The sequence below is a fragment of the Perca fluviatilis genome, chromosome 1, assembly GCF_010015445.1.
Source record: "Perca fluviatilis chromosome 1, GENO_Pfluv_1.0, whole genome shotgun sequence".
NCBI lineage: Eukaryota > Metazoa > Chordata > Actinopteri > Perciformes > Percidae > Perca > Perca fluviatilis.
The window spans coordinates 34,516,284-34,536,714 of record NC_053112.1 but is presented as its reverse complement, the minus strand read 5'-3'; the positions used below and the strand labels follow the sequence as shown (position 1 = coordinate 34,536,714).

Genomic DNA, 20,431 nt, shown 5'->3' with positions numbered 1-20,431 from the left:
AAGCAACAGAAAAGCAATACAAAGTTAGTAGTCTCACTTTGCCTGACCTTCCTCCACCGCAGCGTTCTGGGTTGGGAAAAAAATGTGCTCTGGTTTATTGGCATTTCTTTAAAACAATCAAATTCGTCTTGGGCGGTGCTGAGCGCCGTACGGAGCAACGGCGCCGCTGCAAAATAGCCTCGGGAAGGAACTTGTTTTGGTGGATCACGTGTACGTTCAAAAGTTGTTTTAGCCGTGCAACAGAAAACTCAGATTGGACAGATAGTCTAGCTAGCTGTCTGAATTTACCCTGCAGAGATCCGGCCTACATGAGTAAAATCCGCCAGAATTTCCATCGGCAACGGAGCAATCCTGGAAGTGGAACGTCGAGGATATAGACTACAAAGTTGGTAAACAACTTAAGTTTCAAGGCTGAGAAACAAAGTCAGCGTAGTTCAAACGTGGTCTGACCAGGAATTAAATATAATGAGCCTTCTGGTTCCCCATTGGTCACTAATAAGCCTTGAGCCATTTGACCATGTTGTAAATCTCCCCTAGGACAGAGGCCACCTCTGGGTTAACCTGTGGTCAAAGGCATTAAGTCGATTCAGCTGAACGTAGATCAGAGGTACAAAAATGCAGCGTGGGTGACACTTTGTTGACCATGAATGGCTTTGGTATATCTCAAGTTTTCAATAAATGTATTTCTAAGCAACTGAGTTCACCTTCATATGTTACTCTTAATATTTGCACCATAATGTAGATTTATTGATCTCTGCTCTGCTTCCATGTTCAATTTGCTCACACCTAGTTTGGAGTGGGTTCATTTGGTCCTGCAGCTGTACTATAACAATGGGACACATCTTTCATATTACTACTAGTGTATTAATATTTGTCTCTGTTGACTCATTCGTTACCCTGATTGGTTAATATACTACATAGTTGTTTTGTGTACTCTCTAAGGGTTCGGGTTAGCAAGCAATTCAGTCAGTCTGACAAGTTAATTTAAAAAAACAATATCGAAAATTGCTCTGTTGCCGATGAAAATTCTGCCAGATAACCGTTGCCTTGGGCTTTCCTTGTGTTGGCATTTTAAACTCCAGTCGATTTATGAGGACTATGAGTTTTCTGTTGCACAATTAAAACAACTTTTTTATTTATAGCTTTTTATTTTATTTGTGAAGATAGTGTGTTTAGCATTTGTCGCAAGTCAGCCAATGTGGTTGTGTGGTCACTCTGGCATGAACAGCACGCCCAAGATGATCCCACAAGTGTTCAATGGGATTGAGGTCAGAACTGCTGGTTGGAAAACGGGATGCCATCCCACAGCAGTGTGTGACCAGGCTGGTGACCAGCATGAGGAGGAGGTACCAGGCTGTTGTGGCTGTGTATGGTTCTTCCACACGCTACTGAGGCTCCTGTTTGTGAAATGAATAAATTGTTAAATTGCCAATATGTCTTGTTTCTTCAAACTTCAATGCACCAAACAAGTCAATGGCAGAATAAACCGTTTGGCATTGGCAGAGAAGATTTGGCAAATTTTTCATGGGCGCAACCCACAAACTCAGCGCTGTTGCTCATCCCACAAATGCATGTTCTTTACAAATGGGGCACCATTTGAAAGGGAACTAAACAGGCTATAAGATGTATTGCCAAAAAGCATTGTTACCACAGAGAAAAAATCTACCAAACACAAATTTCCTTTTGTGCTAAGTTTAGATAGATAGATAGATAGATAGATAGATAGTTAACTATTTATCCCTGTGGGGAAATTAAGGTGTCTTCTCAGCCAGATACTTAAATACAGTTTTCACTATTAATACAGTACAATACATTACCGTATTTTCTGGACTATAAATCGCTCCGGAGTATAAGTCGCATCAGTCAAAAAATGCGTCATGAAGAGGAAAAAAACATATATAAGTCGCACCGGACTATAAATCGCATTTATTTAGAATTTTTTTTTTTTCATCTGTCAACTACACAATAGCACACAGAACAACAGGCTGAATACGGTAGGTGTCCGGTATGTTAACGTAACACATTAACAGTTATTGAACTATACAATAGCACACAGAACAACTAGCTACCAGGGCGTGGAGCATGGATGTATTAAAAGGCGTGGAGACGTAACTGCACCGTTGACAAGCCCCTCCCGACTCGTTCCTCCAGCTCTGGCCATCTTGCTTTCAGCCCGCGATTAGCCGATTAGCTTTCTTTGTTTTCTTCATTGCAGTAAGAGTCACCTTTTCGCCAGTCCCTCACAAGTTTCTCCCTCATTTCAAACTTTCTTTCTGCTGCTCGATTACCGTTTTCGGCTGCATATTTTACTACCTGCAGTTTGTTATCTCTTTTCTTTCTCAGTTGTCTTTAGGAGCAGCATTCTAGTTGTCACAAGCCTAGAGCGCCCTCTCGCGGGTGTAGACGGTAATGTTTTCAGTATGAATTAACATTTAAAAACTTGTTAAATTATATATATATTGATATATAAGTCGCACCTGACTATAAGTCGCAGGACCAGCCAAAGTAGGAAAAAAAGTGCGACTTATAGTCCGGAAAATACGGTAAAATAAAATACAGTACAGTCACAATACAATACAAATGCACTTAAAAAGGAGGGATGCAAATACAACTACTGTGGGACTGCATAATAAATAAGGTGCAGAGAGGACATAAGGCAAATATATTAATGTGTTTGTACACAATATACACGTCCATTCCAACACAGCTCTACAGCCAGCATGTTGTCACAAGTGAGAGGAGAAGGAATCAAACTTAAAAAGTAGGGATACTATGCATCAGTAATAATCTGTACTATAACTATAATACACCAATCTAAAAGAAACTATTATAATCAATAAGTAATTGTAATTTTAATACTTTAGTGCAATTTGCTGGCAATACTTATGTAGGCCTACATTCACGCAACTTTTTCTGACTAACAGAAAACCACTTTGACCCACGAAACATCAGATCCTACTTTTTTTTTGGAAATGTGTGTGACGGATAAGTATACAGCACTAGAGCTCAAATCTTGAACTTCTCAGAAAAACTACAAATGATAAGCATACATTCTTAAATTATGAGCAAAAAACAAACAAACTCATCATATTGCAATGCAATGTGGCTGGGTTGGCTCAGTTGGTAGAGCAGGCGCACATATACATAGAGGTTTATGCCTTGACGCAGAGGTCCAGGGTTCGAGTCCGACCTGTGACGATTTCCTGCATGTCTTCCCCCTCTCTCTTTCTCACCTAGCTGTCCTGTCCATTAAAGGTGCTGTAAGATTGGGAAGATCCAGGACTTGGCCAAACAATTTTAACATCAACAACTTCTCAGTCCCTCCCCCTTTCTGCTAAAGCCCATAATGTTTTCCTAAGCCCCTCCCCCCACAAGGGAGAATGAATGCGTGTGCATGAGCAGTGATTGACACACAGTTAGACACCTCCTCTGGCCCTGATTGGTGCATCTGAACAGGGAGCTGTGGATTTTTGCAAATCTCACTACAGGCTGTAGGTGGTGCCAGAGGAGCCGGATTAATTGTTTTTAAATTACCTGCTTCAATATTAGTTCTACTCGAACATAGGCTCAGTTTCAGCAAATATGACAGAATGTTAGTTCTATAAGTCTTACCTACTGCAGCTTTAAAGGCGGAAATGCCCAAAAAAATAATCCTTGAAAAAAACCAAAAAAAACAGCAATCAGTTATCCTTCATTTATCCATCTCAGCAAATGCACTGTAAAAAATGTTTCAAAGACACAAGATAAAAAAAAAACAGAAAAGTGTTTCTCAAAGTATTTCTGGGTCAAATGATGAGAGTGTAACTGAATTTTAGGATTACGTTAATCTGGTCAAATTAATGCATCTCATCATAAGGTTCTTCTGAGAAGGTGCAGACCATCCAGCACAGCCTGATTTGTCCCAACAGTGACGATGGGACAGAACAGACTAGCCACTGTGAGACAACAAAGTCCTCCACCCACCAGGTCCTCAGCACGCCATTGTCTGGACGGTAATCGGCTTAAAAGTCTGATGCAACCTGATAAGAAATTAACTTTACATAATAGTAGTCAAATCACCAAAAGTTGGAAATGTATAACAAAACAGATATAACCATCAGTTTAGCAATAATAAAAGCAATGTTTTTTTTCTTTTTTTCCCCTTTTGCAGCACCTAACAACATTTAAGTTTGTTATGGACCTAACAGTATATGCTTTCAGCTTGGAAAGATCATGATGGAAAGTTATTAAGTAAATTTTACTAATTTTACACTTTACTTTAAAGTACTGTATTTTGTAATTTTGAGGTATTTGCACTTAAGTATTTCCATTGTATGCTCCTTTATGCTTATACTCCACCACAATTTAGAGAGAAATATTGTGCTGCCAGTGAGGGAACCCTTCTGTATATTGAATGCTATACATGTAGTACATAATGCAAAACTTTTACTTGTGATAGACTATTTTATGGTGCAGAATTGGTACTTTTACTTAAACCTACATTGTGTAATGTTTTGAGTTGATTCTATAGCAATAAAACCTTTGTTCTTTCACAAATATGTACTCATTCATGTGTAATTACTTTCACCAACTAATCAAAGTATTCTCGTAAGTGTAGAATCTGCCATTTAGAATAATTCAGAATACCTCCGCATTTCATGCTTTCACACTCAGTGGCACCAGGACGAATGCCAGCAGGGAGATTACTCACAACTGCCAGCAGATTTGAAAGCTTGTTGAAGATAGAGGATCACACACCTATTCTCAAGGACATGTAATGAAGTCGCCAAGGAAGCGAAAAAGAGAATTACAACGACAACGCAACAGGCAAAGCAACAAGACCAAAGTTAATATTGGAGTGGCTAGAACAGCTGATAACACTTTGTAAACACTTTGTCACATATTGCAGATACGGATCTGCAGCCAGCCGGCAAACAGAGAAGGTATAGTCCTTAACATTCTTTTCTGTGATTGAGTGCAGAAGTAAATATCTGTCTTACATGTTGTTCTGGTTATTGATCATGTATATGGCATAATTATTGTTATTAGTGCATAAGGTATATAATCCATATTGGCACCTTAAGGAGCATATCATCATGCTTAGGCTATATGGTAGCCACTTACCACAAAAAAGATGCTGAGTGTGTTTAAATCCTCATTTATCATAATAAAAATAATGCATTTTATTTGCTTTTTACAACACTCAAAGACACTTAAAAGAGTTAAAAAAAAAAAAGAAATCCACACTTTAGAGAGAGTTCCAGAGGGAGACAGGAGGTTGGCACCAGAGGAGCGGAGAATGAGGGAGGGAGTGTGGATTAACATCAACATTTTGTTGTTGGGCCCCCATTGACCTCCCTATTGGACCCCCTGGAGCCTTTATATGTACCCTGCAACCTCCAAGTTCCCATTAGACCTAAAAAACAACCAGTTATTCTATGTTGTTGGAGCAGCTTTATTTAGGATTATGCTTTATGTGAACAACATAGTAGGCTATGAAGAAAAATAAGCTCTTAAAACTAAATTTTGAGAAATCATCCCTCTAGTCCACAGGTCCACAAATTTAGATTAGGGTTTCCCTGGGGAGAGTTTTTATAGCTCGTCTTGTAATCGATTCACTTATTGGTAGACAACAGTCGAAACAAAATATCAACCTCATTAAATAAGCTATATATACATATATATATATATATATATATATATATATATATATATATATATATATATGTATAATGTCATCTGTTTTCTTTCTCTTGAGGTTTCCAAAAAAATTTGTAAATGTTTTTCTGGTGTTAGCAAAAGCTGTCTTCATTTCCACCTCTGCTATGAAGCACAGTAATAAATCCTGAGACCTACAACTTCATTCATATTTACAGTACTTTAAGTGGAGCACGTTCCCAAACAAACCTGCAAATCAGATTACCAAAACCTTGTAACATGGAGTGGACCTGGGTTTTTTAGCACCTTTGCCCCTGCCAAGTGGCAGCCCTGCTTTGCCAAATTGGTAATCCAGTTTTGAGTTTAACCATCGCAAGAACTGTTGCGATGGTTACCTCTACCAGATTAACCTTGCGCACAGATTAAGAGTGGTGGTTAAACTATTCACACAAACTATGATCATGGTATAAAATATATGATTTTAACAGACTTGTTTTTCAGGGTGACAGTCCATCAGAAATGTTCTGTAGCCATGGTATAAAACTCTACATAACATTAGTATATCAAGCACAACATGAAATAAACTGTATTTCTTTCCTTTGTAGTTCTGTGATCATCAGAGACCAGCGCAGCGTGATTGCCACAAGCCAATCGTCTGTTTTGGCATGGCACCGTCAACCACATACCCACAGTTCCTATTCCCTTTACCCTGTGGATGGCTGGGTAAAGGAGTGTAGCACAAGGAACCTGCAAAAACAAGTTGAACTGCACTTTTACTTGGTGAGGACTGACCTGAAACCTCTTCAGGATAGTGCACTCTAGTCTTGCGATGCCTTATGAGTCTCCTTTACAACTATACTTTCATTAGAGCGTGGAGACACTGTTTAATGTTTTGTGTTCATATGTGCATTCATAGTTTCCTATTTGACTTATGTTTGTCATCTCATAAAAATGTGGGGAAATACTTACATTTTCTGATATAAGAATACAGTTATGAATGAATTTTAGCATTTCATTTTTGCCAACACATCTTAATATTGTGGGTATTTTATAGTAGTGTACTTAATATTATGTAAATATGACAAAAATATAATAAACAATGTATTTGTACTTGTGTGAGTGTGACTCTCCATACATCTCCAACCACATGCCAGTGAAAGCTGATGCCTAAATTAGCCTTAATGTGTGTGATATTTCATCATATATTTTCTTATTGAGAGACTTAGATTTCTAAAACAGTAATACAGTATGTGTGTAAATATACCGTGTACATATGCTCCAAAAATTGTTGAGTAATAATGACAACATTACAATCAATCTCATGCAAGCTGTATTTATGCCATAACTCCTTTGCCTGCTCAGGGACTGCTGATGAAATTTAGCTACTGTGCTAACTCTGAGACAGTAAATGACTACTGTCTATTGTCCCTGGTAAATAAACCAAAAAGTAAGTAAGTAAGTAAGTAAGTAAGTAAGTAAGCAAATAAAGTATTTTTATTTTGGCTGCACTACACCTATGCCATTTCTCATTGAATTGTGATGGATTTAGTTTCTTTTTGGTATGTTTCACATGCCACTTTTTGGTATGTTTCACATGCCACTTTTTGGTATGTTTTTATAACTATGTGATAAAGGTATGAAACAATTCTAAATGTCCAGGCAAGTGCTGAATAACGTTGAAAGTGCTGCAGAACAACGTAGTCCACGAAAAACAAAGGCTGTTTATTTCGGTAGGATGGCTCAATAGTCAGTGACCTTCTAATGAGGATTTAACTTGGTTGCCATGTCAGCCTTCTTAATGAGGACCCTTGACATTAATACTGCAAGGCCTGAGTTTCAAAATCCAACTACGCAGCACGTTGATTAGAGAAAGCTCCTTTATTTCTGTCAAACTCTTACTGAAACATTGACCAATATCTAATCCTACGATCCGCTCTAGCCCCTCCCAACTCCGACTTAAATAAAATGAGTGGCAAGCACTCTGCAGCACACTTGCAGCCATCATGTTTCTTTACCAAATACTCAACTTGTTCTATGTAGCTTTGCAAAAGGAGGAAGACTCCAAACATGACCTGTCCCTTTACAAGCGTGGTGATTTATTAGAAGTCCCCAGGACATTATTCACACATTTTGGTATCTACTTGGGAGACAATCGTGTGGCTCATCTCATCCCGGACATCCTTCCTGTGATTACTAAGAATAAATCTGCAATTGCCAAGATGGTAACAAATAACCGCCTGCTGCTGGGGGTTATCACTAAGGTTGCCAGCGTTAGAGTGGACTCTGTGGAAGATTTTGCGTATGGCTCAGAGATTCTGATCAACCACATGGACAAGGTGTGCAGCCAGCCTCCTTTGGACGGGGACGAGGTGGCCAGACGGGCTGAGAAACTCCAGGGCTCTGTCACCTACAGCTTACTGTGGTACAACTGTGAACACTATGTCATGTACTGCAGATATGGAATGGCCATCAGCTACCAGACGTACAAGGTAGAGTCTCTGGCCTCCTGTCAGTAGAAAAATTAAAAGATAGGTTTACATTTTTCTGTCCATACTAGACGTATGAAGATCCTTTTCTAACCAAATCCACAGTCCTAATCCTGTGTAAAAATGCAATCCAATGTTTAACCAAAGCTAATATAAGGTTGCAATAGTCTGAGTTTTTCCACTTTGTAGGTATCTTCAAAATTGTGTCTTTTTATTACAAAATTACCTTTTTTTTGTTTCCCTTGACAAACTTATTTTGCTGAGCTAGAGTGGAAGGCAATATTTCTTGCATTTCGATCAATACAGTTGAATCTAATCTAATCTAATATATACTACCAATACAGTAACTTTGGAAGATAACTATTTTATTGACTAAGTCAGACTGCTGAAGCCTTAGACTATATTAGCTTTAGCTGAAAATTGAAATACATTGTTGAATGGAACAAGGATTGTAAATGTTTTCCCCTATCACTTAAATTGAAATTGCATTACAGCCAGTATGGACTTGAAAAAATATATGAACCTTTCCTTTAACATGAGATCAATTGAAGTACCTTCCATCTAATATGATTGAATCAGTCTATGAAGTGTGGTCTACAAGCTGTCTGCTGATAAATACAAAAGAAAAAAGTGAATATAGACTGAATATAAAGAGTAGCTTGTTCAAAAGCATGTCAAAAAAAAGGAATGTTGATTTGTTTTTCCACAGTAACCTTTAAATCTATAAAGCCTTTCTATTTTTGCATCCTGGAGACGATTGCAAGAGAAAGGTCACGAGCAAAATCCAAAGGTTTAAGGTTCATTGCACTTGTAGCATAATGCCGTCAGTTATTTCCATGGATTTAATAAAGAAACAGTGTAAAAGTCAGCTTAAGGTGATGTTAATCCATATTGTGTGACTGAAGGAAGAAATTCAGACTTTTGGTCACATGAGGATATTTTCACAGCAGAGAGTTGTTTGCTTCAGCCCACTGCAGTGGACATTACAATTCACTCATTCAAGAGGCAAGTAGCTCCATCTAGTGTTACTTTATGCCCAAACTACTGCTGATCTAGAGTTAATGAACGCCTTACCTTTGATAGCAGACCTCTACTACACAGCTAATTTGTGATTTACTTAGCCTCATCACTGTCTAATTCCCACACTCCTTTTTTGTAGTTCTGCACAGCTGTACGGAAGATTGTTTGCAGCAGGATGAGTGCCTATTTGACTGCACTGTGTGGTATAGGAACCATGCTGTATCTGGGCTGTGTGACATCACTGACAGTTTTACTGACCGTGCTCATCTCATTCACCATCTGGATGGCAGCCTAATGGACTCTGTTAAGACGGCTCACTAGAAAGACTAATTTAACACAACCTGGTGGAAGCTGAAATGAAGTCTTGTGGTTTAGCTGTGTGACTGAAGGCATTATGAAACAAAGGTGTTCACTTTAATAGAAATGTCAGTACTTTACGTTTTACCTTCTTTAAAGCAACACTAGAGAACTTTTCCCGCTTCAGTCCCCCTACAGGTTGGAAGCAGAATTGTCCATTACATTACATTATGCAAGTTTGCCGGATCGGGTAGCGGATCTGTAGTTCGAATGAACTGGACAATGTAATGTAATGGACAATTCCGCTTCCAACCTGTAGGGGGGCCCAAGTGGGAAAAGTTCTCTTGTGTTGCTTTAAGCAATAGCAGATTTAAAAAAATATATATTAACTGATGTTCTATTTGTCTTATCCTTGATAGTTTGCTCCTAACGGTCGTGCTGCTTTACATCTTTTTTTCTTGTTTACCAGTAGCATAGATTTTAAAGGTCCTATGACATGCTGCTTTTTGGATGCTTTTATATAGGCCTCAGTGGTCCTCTAATACTATATCTGAAGTCTCTTTCCCAAAATTCAGCCTTGGTGCAGAATTACAGCCACTAGAGCCAGTCCCACAATGAGCTTTCCTTAGTATGTGCCATTTCTGTGTCTGTAGCTTTAAATGCTATTTAGGAGGAGAGAGGGGGGTGCAAGGTGGAGGGTGGGGGTGTAGCCTTGACCAACAGCCAGCTTCGCTTGTTTGAAAGCCATGATGTCTCTCTCTCATGCATGGGCCAAATTCTTTGGGCGGGCAAAGCAGAGAAAGGGGAGGTAATCTTGCTCCTTATGACCTCATAAGGAGCAAGATTCCAGATCGGCCCATCTGAGATTTCATTTTCTCAAAGGCAGAGCAGGATACCCAGGGCTCGGTTTACACCTATCACCATTTCTAGCCACTGGGGGACCATAGGCAGGCTAGGTGAACTTACGTTAATGTTAAAAAATGTCATAAAGTGAAATTTTCATGCCATGGGACCTTTAAATGGACTGAGCACAGTGACAAACTCCAAGAAGACTGAGATAAAGCTCAACAGAGATACTGTATCTGGAAAGAAGAGTCTGCCCTGTGTATAAATATGATGGTGTATGTAGACTGGTGTTGTCATGAATGCTTTTCCGTGTACATGTGGTACTACACTTATAACATGTTCTAGCTAAAAGGTTGGCTTGGACAAAGTTTCTTCTTCGTGGAATACAGAATACATCATTTTGATATATTGTAATGACAAAGGTCATTTGTATTTGTCAGTCCATTAAACGTGTATTTCTACCTGCTTCCTGTTATTGTGTCAAATATCAACAACTTTTATCTTATCGCTTTATCTGCTGCCACCAACGTTAATTTGATTTGATTTAATTTTTTTTGCATTATTTTAATTGTCTGGTTTTAGTTGCCTCTTTGCAGTCTTGAAATGTTTGCATCCAACTTTTGTTTTCATAAATTGCTGTCTAAATAAAACTTCTTCTTATTATTACATTCCCTGGATTGTGCCCAATAAAAACAAAGCATTTATTAAAATACATACAGTATATACAAATCAATACATCTGTAAATCTGTTGTTGACTACAAAGCTATTAAGTTCATGTAAGTCCTTGAAATAGATAGAAAATGTACCCTTGGTAACAATGCTACAGCTTGGACAGCACAAAACTGGAATAACAACTAAAATGCAGACTAAACATAAACGTGGAGCTGATGAGGGAATAGGGAGCAGGTGTGCAGGGGGGTGTGGAGGTTAACTCATGTGGAAATGTTGGAACAACTACTGGACAGGGAGGAATTGGCAGGTTCTAACGACAGGAGATTAGAAACGGACTAGTCTATATCCACGACGTTGCACTTCCGGGATTGCTCCGTTGCCGACTGAAATTTCGCCGGATGCCCCTGATTTCAGCCGGCTGTTCGTCACCTTCCTCTTTCTCTGTGTTGGAAAGAAAAGTGTGGATTTGTGAGGACTATGGTTAACTGCTCCTCAGATCTCTGCAGGGTAAATCCAGACAGCTAGCTAGACTATCTGTCCAATCTGAGTTTTCTGTTGCACGACTAAAACAAATTTGGGGGAGGGGGAATGACATGCAGCAAAAGGGCCGCAGGTCGGAACCAAACCCATGGCCGCTGCGTCAAGGACTGGGCCTCTGTATATGGGAGCGCGCTCTACCAGGTGAGCTACCCAGGCGCCCGACTAAAACAACTTTTGAACGTACACATTTCACCAAAACAAGTTCCTTGGCTCCGTGCGGATCTTAGCACCGCCCATGACGATTGTGATTGGTTTAAAGAAATGCCAATAAACCAGAGCACGTTTTTGTCCCATCCCAGAATGCCGTGTGGACTAGCCAGACCCTCCCCCGCAGCGCTGTGGAGGAAGGTCTGGCAAAGCGAGACTTGAAACTGTCAGACTGGCAACAGAGCAAAGAATGGGCCAGATGTTATGAATTGGTTGTTGCCATGACAACCTGTACCTGTCTCTGTAGTGGATCTCACCTTTCTTTCTGATTATAAACTTAGTATTTTTTTAACTGTCTTTTTTATTGATTATAAACATGACTCACACCAGGAGAACATAATTTACAGTGAAAAAATTATATTCACACATTTTCACACATTTACAAAACACAAAACCATCAGCACAAAACAATCACCACAAGCATATCATAATCAGTTAGAATGAATAAACTTAGTCTTATACTCACTTTACTATTGATATTGAACAAATCTTCTTGGCCTTAGCTCAGATAAATCAAGTTAGGATGTTTTTTTTTTTCAATCAAACTATAATATACCTGTTGGACGTCCAGGATAGTAAGATTTGAAAAGTCACTAAGGTCAAACTGTCTGAATGTATTTCTGCCTTGAACCTGTACAACACTGGTATAGACCAGTGTCAATTAAGGATAATTGCCTTGCCGTTACACGTCGGCACTTATCCTGCGGAGAAGCACCGTGTATTGATTTGAGAGAGGCCGATGTAAGGGGCTCAAGCCTCCAAGTTCTATTAAGCAGAGTGCAGGTGCACAGTCCCTGCTGAGATTGAAGAGTAACTGAGTTTGGTCTCCTCTAAAATTGACGCCTTTTAGTTTTAGCCTGGATTCACTGAAGGAAATCGCATTGTCATATCTATATTCCCACATGGTGTCAAGGGCCTCCTTTATTTAGCTACCAATAACCAGGTCAAACATGGATCACATGGCTTCTTTAAATCAAGTTTTCTGTCTCTGTAAGAATAGGATGAATCCATACCGAGAGCACAAACAAACAGTCTGTCTCTAGGGTATAGTAAGACTTTAAGCTCTACGCATAAGAAAGAAACTATTTTCGTATAAGAAACAATTTTCGTATAAGAAACAATTTTTTCACAAATGCCACAGCCTCGAGGGATATCACAGTCCAAACAGTCCAACTGTTAAATGGATCCGCATCACTGAAAGACTAGTTAGGCCTACTCAATTTAATAATGATCTCTCCAGCAGTGGTCTACATTAAAGTTACATTACTGTGGTGAGATCATGACTGATAGACAATAGTGTGACACACACATCCCTGTGCCCAACAGAATGGATGCTGGATCGAAAAGATATGATGCCTGGAATTGAAGAAACGTTGTAGTTAAAATAGGTGAAACCTTAAAACACACTGCTATAATCTTTTTTATTGACAACAGAAGAATCTTTTATTGTGCTAACAATCACATTAAAACAAGACCACCACTTACAGTCTAGGGCAGTGGTGGCCCAAAGGTTAAAGAAGCGAGCTTTTGACCGGGAGGTTGTGGCTTCAATCCCCAGACTGACCAAATAAAATCTGGGTGGGCAAAGTGCTGTTCCAGTGGAGCTGCTCAGTGGCCAGCAGATCAGACTGTGGTTGTACTGGACAGCTTCCAGGTATGAATGTGTAACTGTGTGAATGTGACAGATTGCTGTTGCAAATGCGAATTTCTTCTCAATTGACTTACCTGGATAAATAAAGGTTAAATAAATAAATAAAGTCTGCTCCACCTCCTAAAATTATAGGGGAAAATTTTAATGTGCCCTTCTATCCAGGCTTTTCTGGTTTTTCTCATGACTTCACCACCTGTGTAGTTGCACTATGGGCTAAGTGCGCTTTTGCCAAGAAGGCTGCTTGAAAGTAACTCAATTTCCAATGGCCACATGGTGTCTTGGTTTGTAACAGTGGTAATCAAATTATGAGCCTAATTACCAGCCAGAGGCAGTTTGAAATGGGTCAGCTCCATTGTACTACACTTTAAATGGTAAATACTCACTGCCATTTACCATAATATAAAACATTTGGATTACTTTAAGGTCTCAAATGATGATGATGCAGTTTGTGGGTAATGGAGTAAAGTCAATGAAGCATCAGGGTTTTAATATCTCTGAAAAGTGGGATTTTGCTTTTATTACTCAATATAATCTGGGACATGCTTTTGTCATCATCAATCAAACATTGCTGTAACAATATTTTTCAAGCTCAGAGGTAAGTTTACCTCATAATTGTCAATGTACATTGTTGATCTTGGCAAACTTAAACATGCCTGACTATAACTTCCTCATTAATATTCATTGTTCCCTTCATTAATTGACACACTCTGAATATGACTGAATTCCCTGAAGATGTGTCTAATGGCCATTTGGTAGACTAACAACCTGAGGGTGTACCCCGCCTCAGTTTGTGCTGGGATATGCTGCGGACCTCTGTGACTCTGCACAGGACGCACAGGGTATAATTGATGGATGGGTTATGATGTTTGTCTCAGTGTATAACTTTTGCTCACAAAGGTGGAAAGATGCAAACACAACCATGTGTGCACTCATGCAGTCAAATTTAGCCAGGCCTTTAGGTGACATTATTATCTGCTTGCAATTAAGCCACATTTCTTTAAAAAAAAAAAAAAAAATGTAATCTTCTTTTAAGAATGAAATAATGATCAACCCCTGCTCCTTCTCTCTGAGGGATTTTTCTGCAGAGGCGCACCCAGGGCAGAGCTGCTGGCATTCATGCAAAACAGATCACATCATAGCCTACCTATAGATCATTTGATTCTCGGTTATGTTCGAAACGTCTCTGAATTTGATTTGATTGATTTTTTTACACTGCATATTATTAACAGAGTTGAACACAAATGCAGAATTTGTGTTAATATAATGTATATCCTTCTGCATTTTGCACTGACAGACGGTATCATGCCGTTTGCCATAACATCACGAGGAGACGCGAACTCGTTCGGAATGAAATTAATCAAAACAATTACCCATTGTGAGGCAAAGGTGGGGTAGAGGATGTTGGTCAGGGTAGGACGCGTTTCCTCTCTCTTACTCAACACGCCTCACGTTTCGTTCTCTCGCTGTCTCGCAGGGCAGGTAATGCGCCCTCAATGTCAAACGGGCTGCAGTGCGCACTGGCAAATGTTGCGCGCTTTGCTTCTGAGCGCACATCTTCCTCTTTGAAGAAGATTCATCAGTGGGCGTTTGAGTGGTTAATATTGCTGTTGTCTTTTGAATAGCACAGGAAAGAGAAGAAGCATTACAAAAGCTTTTACGAAACTTTGCTGGAGGCAGAAACAATGAGAGGAATCTGAAAACATCTGCAGATGGAGGTGAGTAAAACGCTTGTTGATCTTCCGATCCGGACAATTTATCAGTGTGGAAAACTGAGCAGTATCCTGCTGTTTATCAGGCTTGCGTATTAGCAACTGACCAATGTCACGTTTCTCATTTCTTTCTCTTTATAAATGATAATCACAAACTGCTGCGGGATCCAGTGACAACTGCATTTTAACTTTTGAAGCTACTTTCTCTGCGTAATGGATACATGAAATATCAGAAATATATCCAGGCTGGGATTGTGTAAAGGTTCCTTCGACAATTCACGCATACTCATTTAAAATGTCCAGTCCAGCAGCAGCTTGTCACTCATCTTCACTCACAGGTTCAGAGGTGAGACTGAAGTGATGACAGTATCTGACAGTTTTCAAATGTTAACAAATAGAAATGCAGCATTTATCATTTAAGGAGAATACTGTATGTGGTTGTGGTATTTTTTTTTAGTTCAGTGTAATAGTCCAAGATCTTTTTAAGGGACAATCAACCCTAAAAACTAATGTTTATTGTGCTTTTTGAAAGTAGAAGTCAATACATGCATACACACAACAGTTATCCTATAAGCTGGAAAACAGAGCATCAAGACTAAAATCAATGAAGTCACCAGATGACACTTTGGAGTGTCCTGGAGTTTGGAGTGACTTTATGTGAATGAGCTCATATATGTATTTTTTAAGCTTTATTTGTAGATGGCTGTGGATCAGTGTCCCCATATTACAGCAAGCCTCCAACACTACTTTCAGAGTGTCCATAGCTTTTGTTGTATCTTGCTCTATTTGTGAAACATCTCCAGGATCAGTCTCCTGGCATACTCAGCAGGCTTATTTTAACATTACTAGTCAAATTTGCATATCATAAATCATAGCTCATCTTCCTCTGTAATGCTAGTTAGATTTTTAGTAGGCATCAGTGCATACTTAATTAAAATAAATGTTCTTAGAATCTGTTGAAATATATTAAAAAAACAATAATTCCACAGTGTCATTGTTGTTTGTAGGCAGAATACATATTCATTAACTTTAACGCTTTTCATATGTTCCAAAAGAAAAGAAACATTATTGTTTTATATTTTCTAGATCACACAGTATTGTTTGTGGAGAAATGAAAACATTTAGCCAGCTTTGTTGCGGCTGTAAGCAGTCCAACAAAGTGCTGCCGCGAGGGACTAAACGCTGAGAGATGCATAAACACACTGTGACTTGCTCGAGATTGTATTGCAATGATGTATTCCTCCACACGTAAAATACAACTAGTACTGCAGTTACCAAATGTGTAATAAGTAATAAGTGCGTTAGTGCGGCGGTCAGCAGAAAGTGTTCGCTCCCAGGCTCACCACCTCTGTCAAAGCCCAAAAAACCCAGGTGAACAGGTGAAGCAAGCAAATATGTTTTCACTTCCGCTCAAACCGCGATGAAAACGCCCACAACCTACAATATAAGTGCACAATAGAATAATCAATAATTAATATAAATGAGACCATAAACAATATACAATATGTGGCTCCTACAAGCTTATTGCCTGTTGATATAAAAAAAAAAAAATTGATAAAAAATAGAAGTAATTGACTTTGTTTAGTCACAACATGTATGTCCATTACTGAAAGTGATGTCCATATTTTCCCAGAGTGACTTCTGGAGACTGTCCGCCATGGATTCAGCAGATCAACTCAACATGACTCAAGTGGAAGAATTCCAACTTGAACCTAAATCTTCCAACTGCTGCTCAACTACCGGCACAGTAAATGATGAGCCCTTTTTGAAGCTGGATGACAGCACAAAGCTGGTTGGAGTTCGAGTAAGTCTCATTCTTGCTTACAGCACAATCATATTGTTTGGAGTCATCGGAAACTCCTTAGTGATATACGTTGTCTGCAAGTTTAAACATCTACGGACTGTCAACAATTTCTTCATTGTAAACTTAGCTGTGGCAGACTTGCTGGTGAATGCGCTGTGTTTGCCTTTCACCCTTGTCAACACTCTGTATGGCGAGTGGAAGTTTGGTCAGGTGTTGTGCTTCATGCTGCCCTACTCTCAAGGCCTGGCCGTGCACGTGTCCACCATCACCATGAACGTCATCGCCGTGGACCGCCACAGGAGCATTGTCTACCACATGGAGACCAAGATGTCCAAAGACATGTGCGCTGTGGTCATTGTCATCACATGGGCTGTCAGCGCCCTTTTGGCCAGCCCGCTTGCCATCTTCAGGGAGTACGGGACGTTCGTCATACTACCACACCTGTCTATTCAGGTGTGTACGGAGCATTGGCCGGGAAGCAGCGCAAACGGAAGCATCTACAGTATATCAGTGCTTCTGGTTCAATGCGGTTTACCTCTGGCTATCAACTGCGTTGCATACATCAGCATCTGGAATAAGCTGAATAATCGTGTGGTTTACATAGGTCGAAATGACCGCCGTCTGCACAGGAAGAAGACCACTAAGATGCTGGTGACCATGGTTGTGGTTTTCGCTGTCAGCTGGTTGCCTTTACATGCATTCCAGTTGGCTGTTGACATTGACAGCACGTTGTTGTTTATGAAGGATTTCAAGCTGCTTTTCACGGTGTTCCACATTGTGGCAATGTGCTCGACGTTTGTCAATCCCATACTGTACGGGTGGATGAACAACAACTACAGGGTGGCCTTTTTGTCCGTGTGTAAGTGTTACCATCCCTTCAGTTCACAGTTAGGACACTCCAAAAGCAGAGAGACACAAAAAAATGAAGACGGGGTTTGTACAGATTGCAAATCAACAAATGTCTAAGTTGCACATACAAAGAAGGTTCATTGGTAATCATTTGCAGAAATGCACGATTTGTATTTCGGTTTGTGTGGATATTTTCAGGGATGATGAAAACTACATATGGGTTGGAAGAAATTATTGAAATGTTTGAAAAAGGGCCTCAACTTTAAAGTGACTAAATTAAAACTGCGACAAAAGGGGGGTCATGCTAACTCTCATTCCAATCAATACTTGACAACTCACTCACAAGTATTATGAGTAAAACCATGATGGATATTCTTCTTTGTTGATGCAGTTTTTCTGTTTGGCTTGTTTCTCATTTTTCCAACAAGTCCGCGAAACCGTACGACCACATAGGTCAATTGTTCTCTGCCCTCTACTGCGACCCATAGGGCTTTTTTTCTGTCCTCATACCTAAAGGTAATGGTAGCTTTTTTAAACACTACATTGTGAAGTGGTCGCAGTTTGGTTAAGTTTGGGCACAAAAATTTGGTTAGGTTCAGGAAACAATTGTGACCTTAAGCATACACAGTATAATTTAGTCAAAATATCTCTATCAACCATTAAATCAGCTGTAAAAGGGGGACTAAATTATTTTACCTCATTCTCCACTTAAGTTGAATTCTGGAAATGATTGTTTTAAATATCCTTTTATATCTTATTATCTAAAAAGGTCAGCACTGTATTCAGAGTATACACTTAACTGCTGAAAACCATCACTGTGGGGAGAAAATACAACACAATAATCTGCTAACAATACAAAAGATAATAATTATTTACAAGAGGACAAAACAAAACACCCACATAAGTCACCCATATACAGTTTAAACAATAATGGTGGTGGCTAATCCCGTTTCTGACATGAAAAGTTACTAACCTGTATGGTCTATATATATAATACTAATTATGAGTATTTAGATTCCCCTCTAACCCTCATTTTCCAGGTTGATTTTGAAGCATCTAAAAACACATGACTATGCTGAAATTGTGACTATGATACCTGTCAATAATTGAAGATGATATCTTTTAAACGTCTTTCCAAAATTCATTGTAATAATTACTTAGCAACTTTCTGGCCTATTACTTTCATTTGGGCAAAATTAAGAGGAGAGCCTATTTAAATTGGTGCCCTTTTAAAGTCGCATCATCTGCAATCATATCAGTTATATAATCATATATGTTTCACAACTACAAAACCTCAGTGTTTGTCCCTTGTATGATGTACATGTTACAGTGTACATCTCTTGAGGTTGTTCTGTGCTATTCATGAGTAGCTCAACCTACCTGACATACTTGATTATGATATTGTTACCACCGCTAGTATCATATAAAGTCATAACAACTTTTGAATGTATTTTCGATGTATATCTATATCTATATGTATATGAACAATAAGAAGGCAGGGTTTTGTTTTTCATACTCGCGTTGTTGCTCCTTTTTAGAACAATTCATAACTGGAAAATGATGTCATAACTAGAGCATTTGTAGATATTTGGACATATTAATGTGCTGAGGAAACTTCATTTTGTCTATTGTCTATGATATGTTATATAAGTAAAATCTACAGCTGTTAACAATCAGGAATTTACTGCTTTCAAAAAAAGAAAGGTAAATCACGAACGTCCATAGAGGGACCAGACAGGGATGCCATCTTTCCTCTTTGCTGTTTGTACTGGCCCTGTAATCAAGTTATAGACATAATTCCTTTTTCAGAACAACCTGTGCTATCAAGATATATATGCTGCAGGGATGCCACATGAATGTATAAAGTGTTATATGAATATTAAGACAAAAAACTAAACAGAAAATGTTTTCCCAAATCTTGGCAATCAAGAGGGGCAATAAAAAAAACACTAACTAGCACGAAGAGGTAGAGTGGCTTGTCCTCTGATCGCATGGTTGTCGGTTCCAAAACTCTGTCCACATGTGGGCAAGACAATGGTCCAGCAGTTTGCATGGTAGACTGCCGCTATTGGTGTATTAGAGTCGTGGGTGAATGAGAGGCATATTTGTGAAGTGCTGTATAAATGCAGTCCGTTTGCCATTTACTAAGACGTCATTTCTCTGGGTGGTGATGGAGTGGATATGACACATGCCTTTGGTGTGGGAGATCTGGGTTCAATTCCCACTGCGATACATCAACCAATGTGTCCCTGAGCAAGGCACTTAACCCCTAGTTGCTCCAGAGGCGTGCAGCCTATACAATATATAGCAATTGTAAGTTGCTTTGGATGAAAGCGTCAGCTAAATGACTTGTAATGTAATGTAATGTAATAGAGAGTTTTTTTCCCTATGAGACATCAGACTGCCAAATCACACTCACGTCCACATCCAGGGCTGCCAGAATGACCTGAAGCTCTGCTACCTACCCGCACACATACTGTACAAGGAGTTATTGGCTGAGTGAGCTGCCTTTCTCCTGACATCACTTCATGTCCATTTCACCATCATCAAGTCACATAAAAATATGTATAAAAAATAATAAAAACTATCCATCCATGCTCAATAAGATGAGATACAGACTATTGCTGTTCTGGCTGATTTTCGTTTGTATTTGTAAAATTGTCAGTGGGATCTAGTCATTTGATTCAATGTCTCATTTTATCATTGGTTGGA

The 20,431-nt window shown here is 39.2% G+C and overlaps 2 protein-coding genes across 2 annotated transcripts; both read left to right on the top strand.

The window, feature by feature from the left end:
- Positions 1–7,616: 7,616 nt before the first annotated feature.
- On the top strand, positions 7,617–9,662 carry LOC120561135 (lecithin retinol acyltransferase-like). The gene is made up of 2 exons (XM_039804103.1): positions 7,617–8,126; positions 9,283–9,662. Exons 1-2 carry the CDS (start codon positions 7,641–7,643, stop codon positions 9,436–9,438), a joined length of 642 nt encoding a protein of 213 aa, XP_039660037.1. The 5' UTR covers positions 7,617–7,640; the 3' UTR covers positions 9,439–9,662.
- Positions 9,663–14,957: 5,295 nt separating this feature from the next.
- npy2r (neuropeptide Y receptor Y2) lies at positions 14,958–19,928 on the top strand. Its single transcript, XM_039805730.1, has 2 exons — positions 14,958–15,072; positions 16,700–19,928. Exons 1-2 carry the CDS (start codon positions 15,067–15,069, stop codon positions 17,834–17,836), a joined length of 1,143 nt encoding a protein of 380 aa, XP_039661664.1. The 5' UTR covers positions 14,958–15,066; the 3' UTR covers positions 17,837–19,928.
- Positions 19,929–20,431: the final 503 nt, after the last annotated feature.

What these genes read in the sequence shown, in the direction of transcription:
- LOC120561135 (XM_039804103.1), top strand. Translation starts at nt 7,641, where the DNA reads ATGTTTCTTTACCAAATACTCAACTTGTTCTATGTAGCTTTGCAAAAG. An exon ending in TCAGCTACCAGACGTACAAG is followed by an intron (nt 8,127 to 9,282) that starts GTAGAGTCTCTG and finishes CCTTTTTTGTAG; the next exon opens with TTCTGCACAGCTGTACGGAA.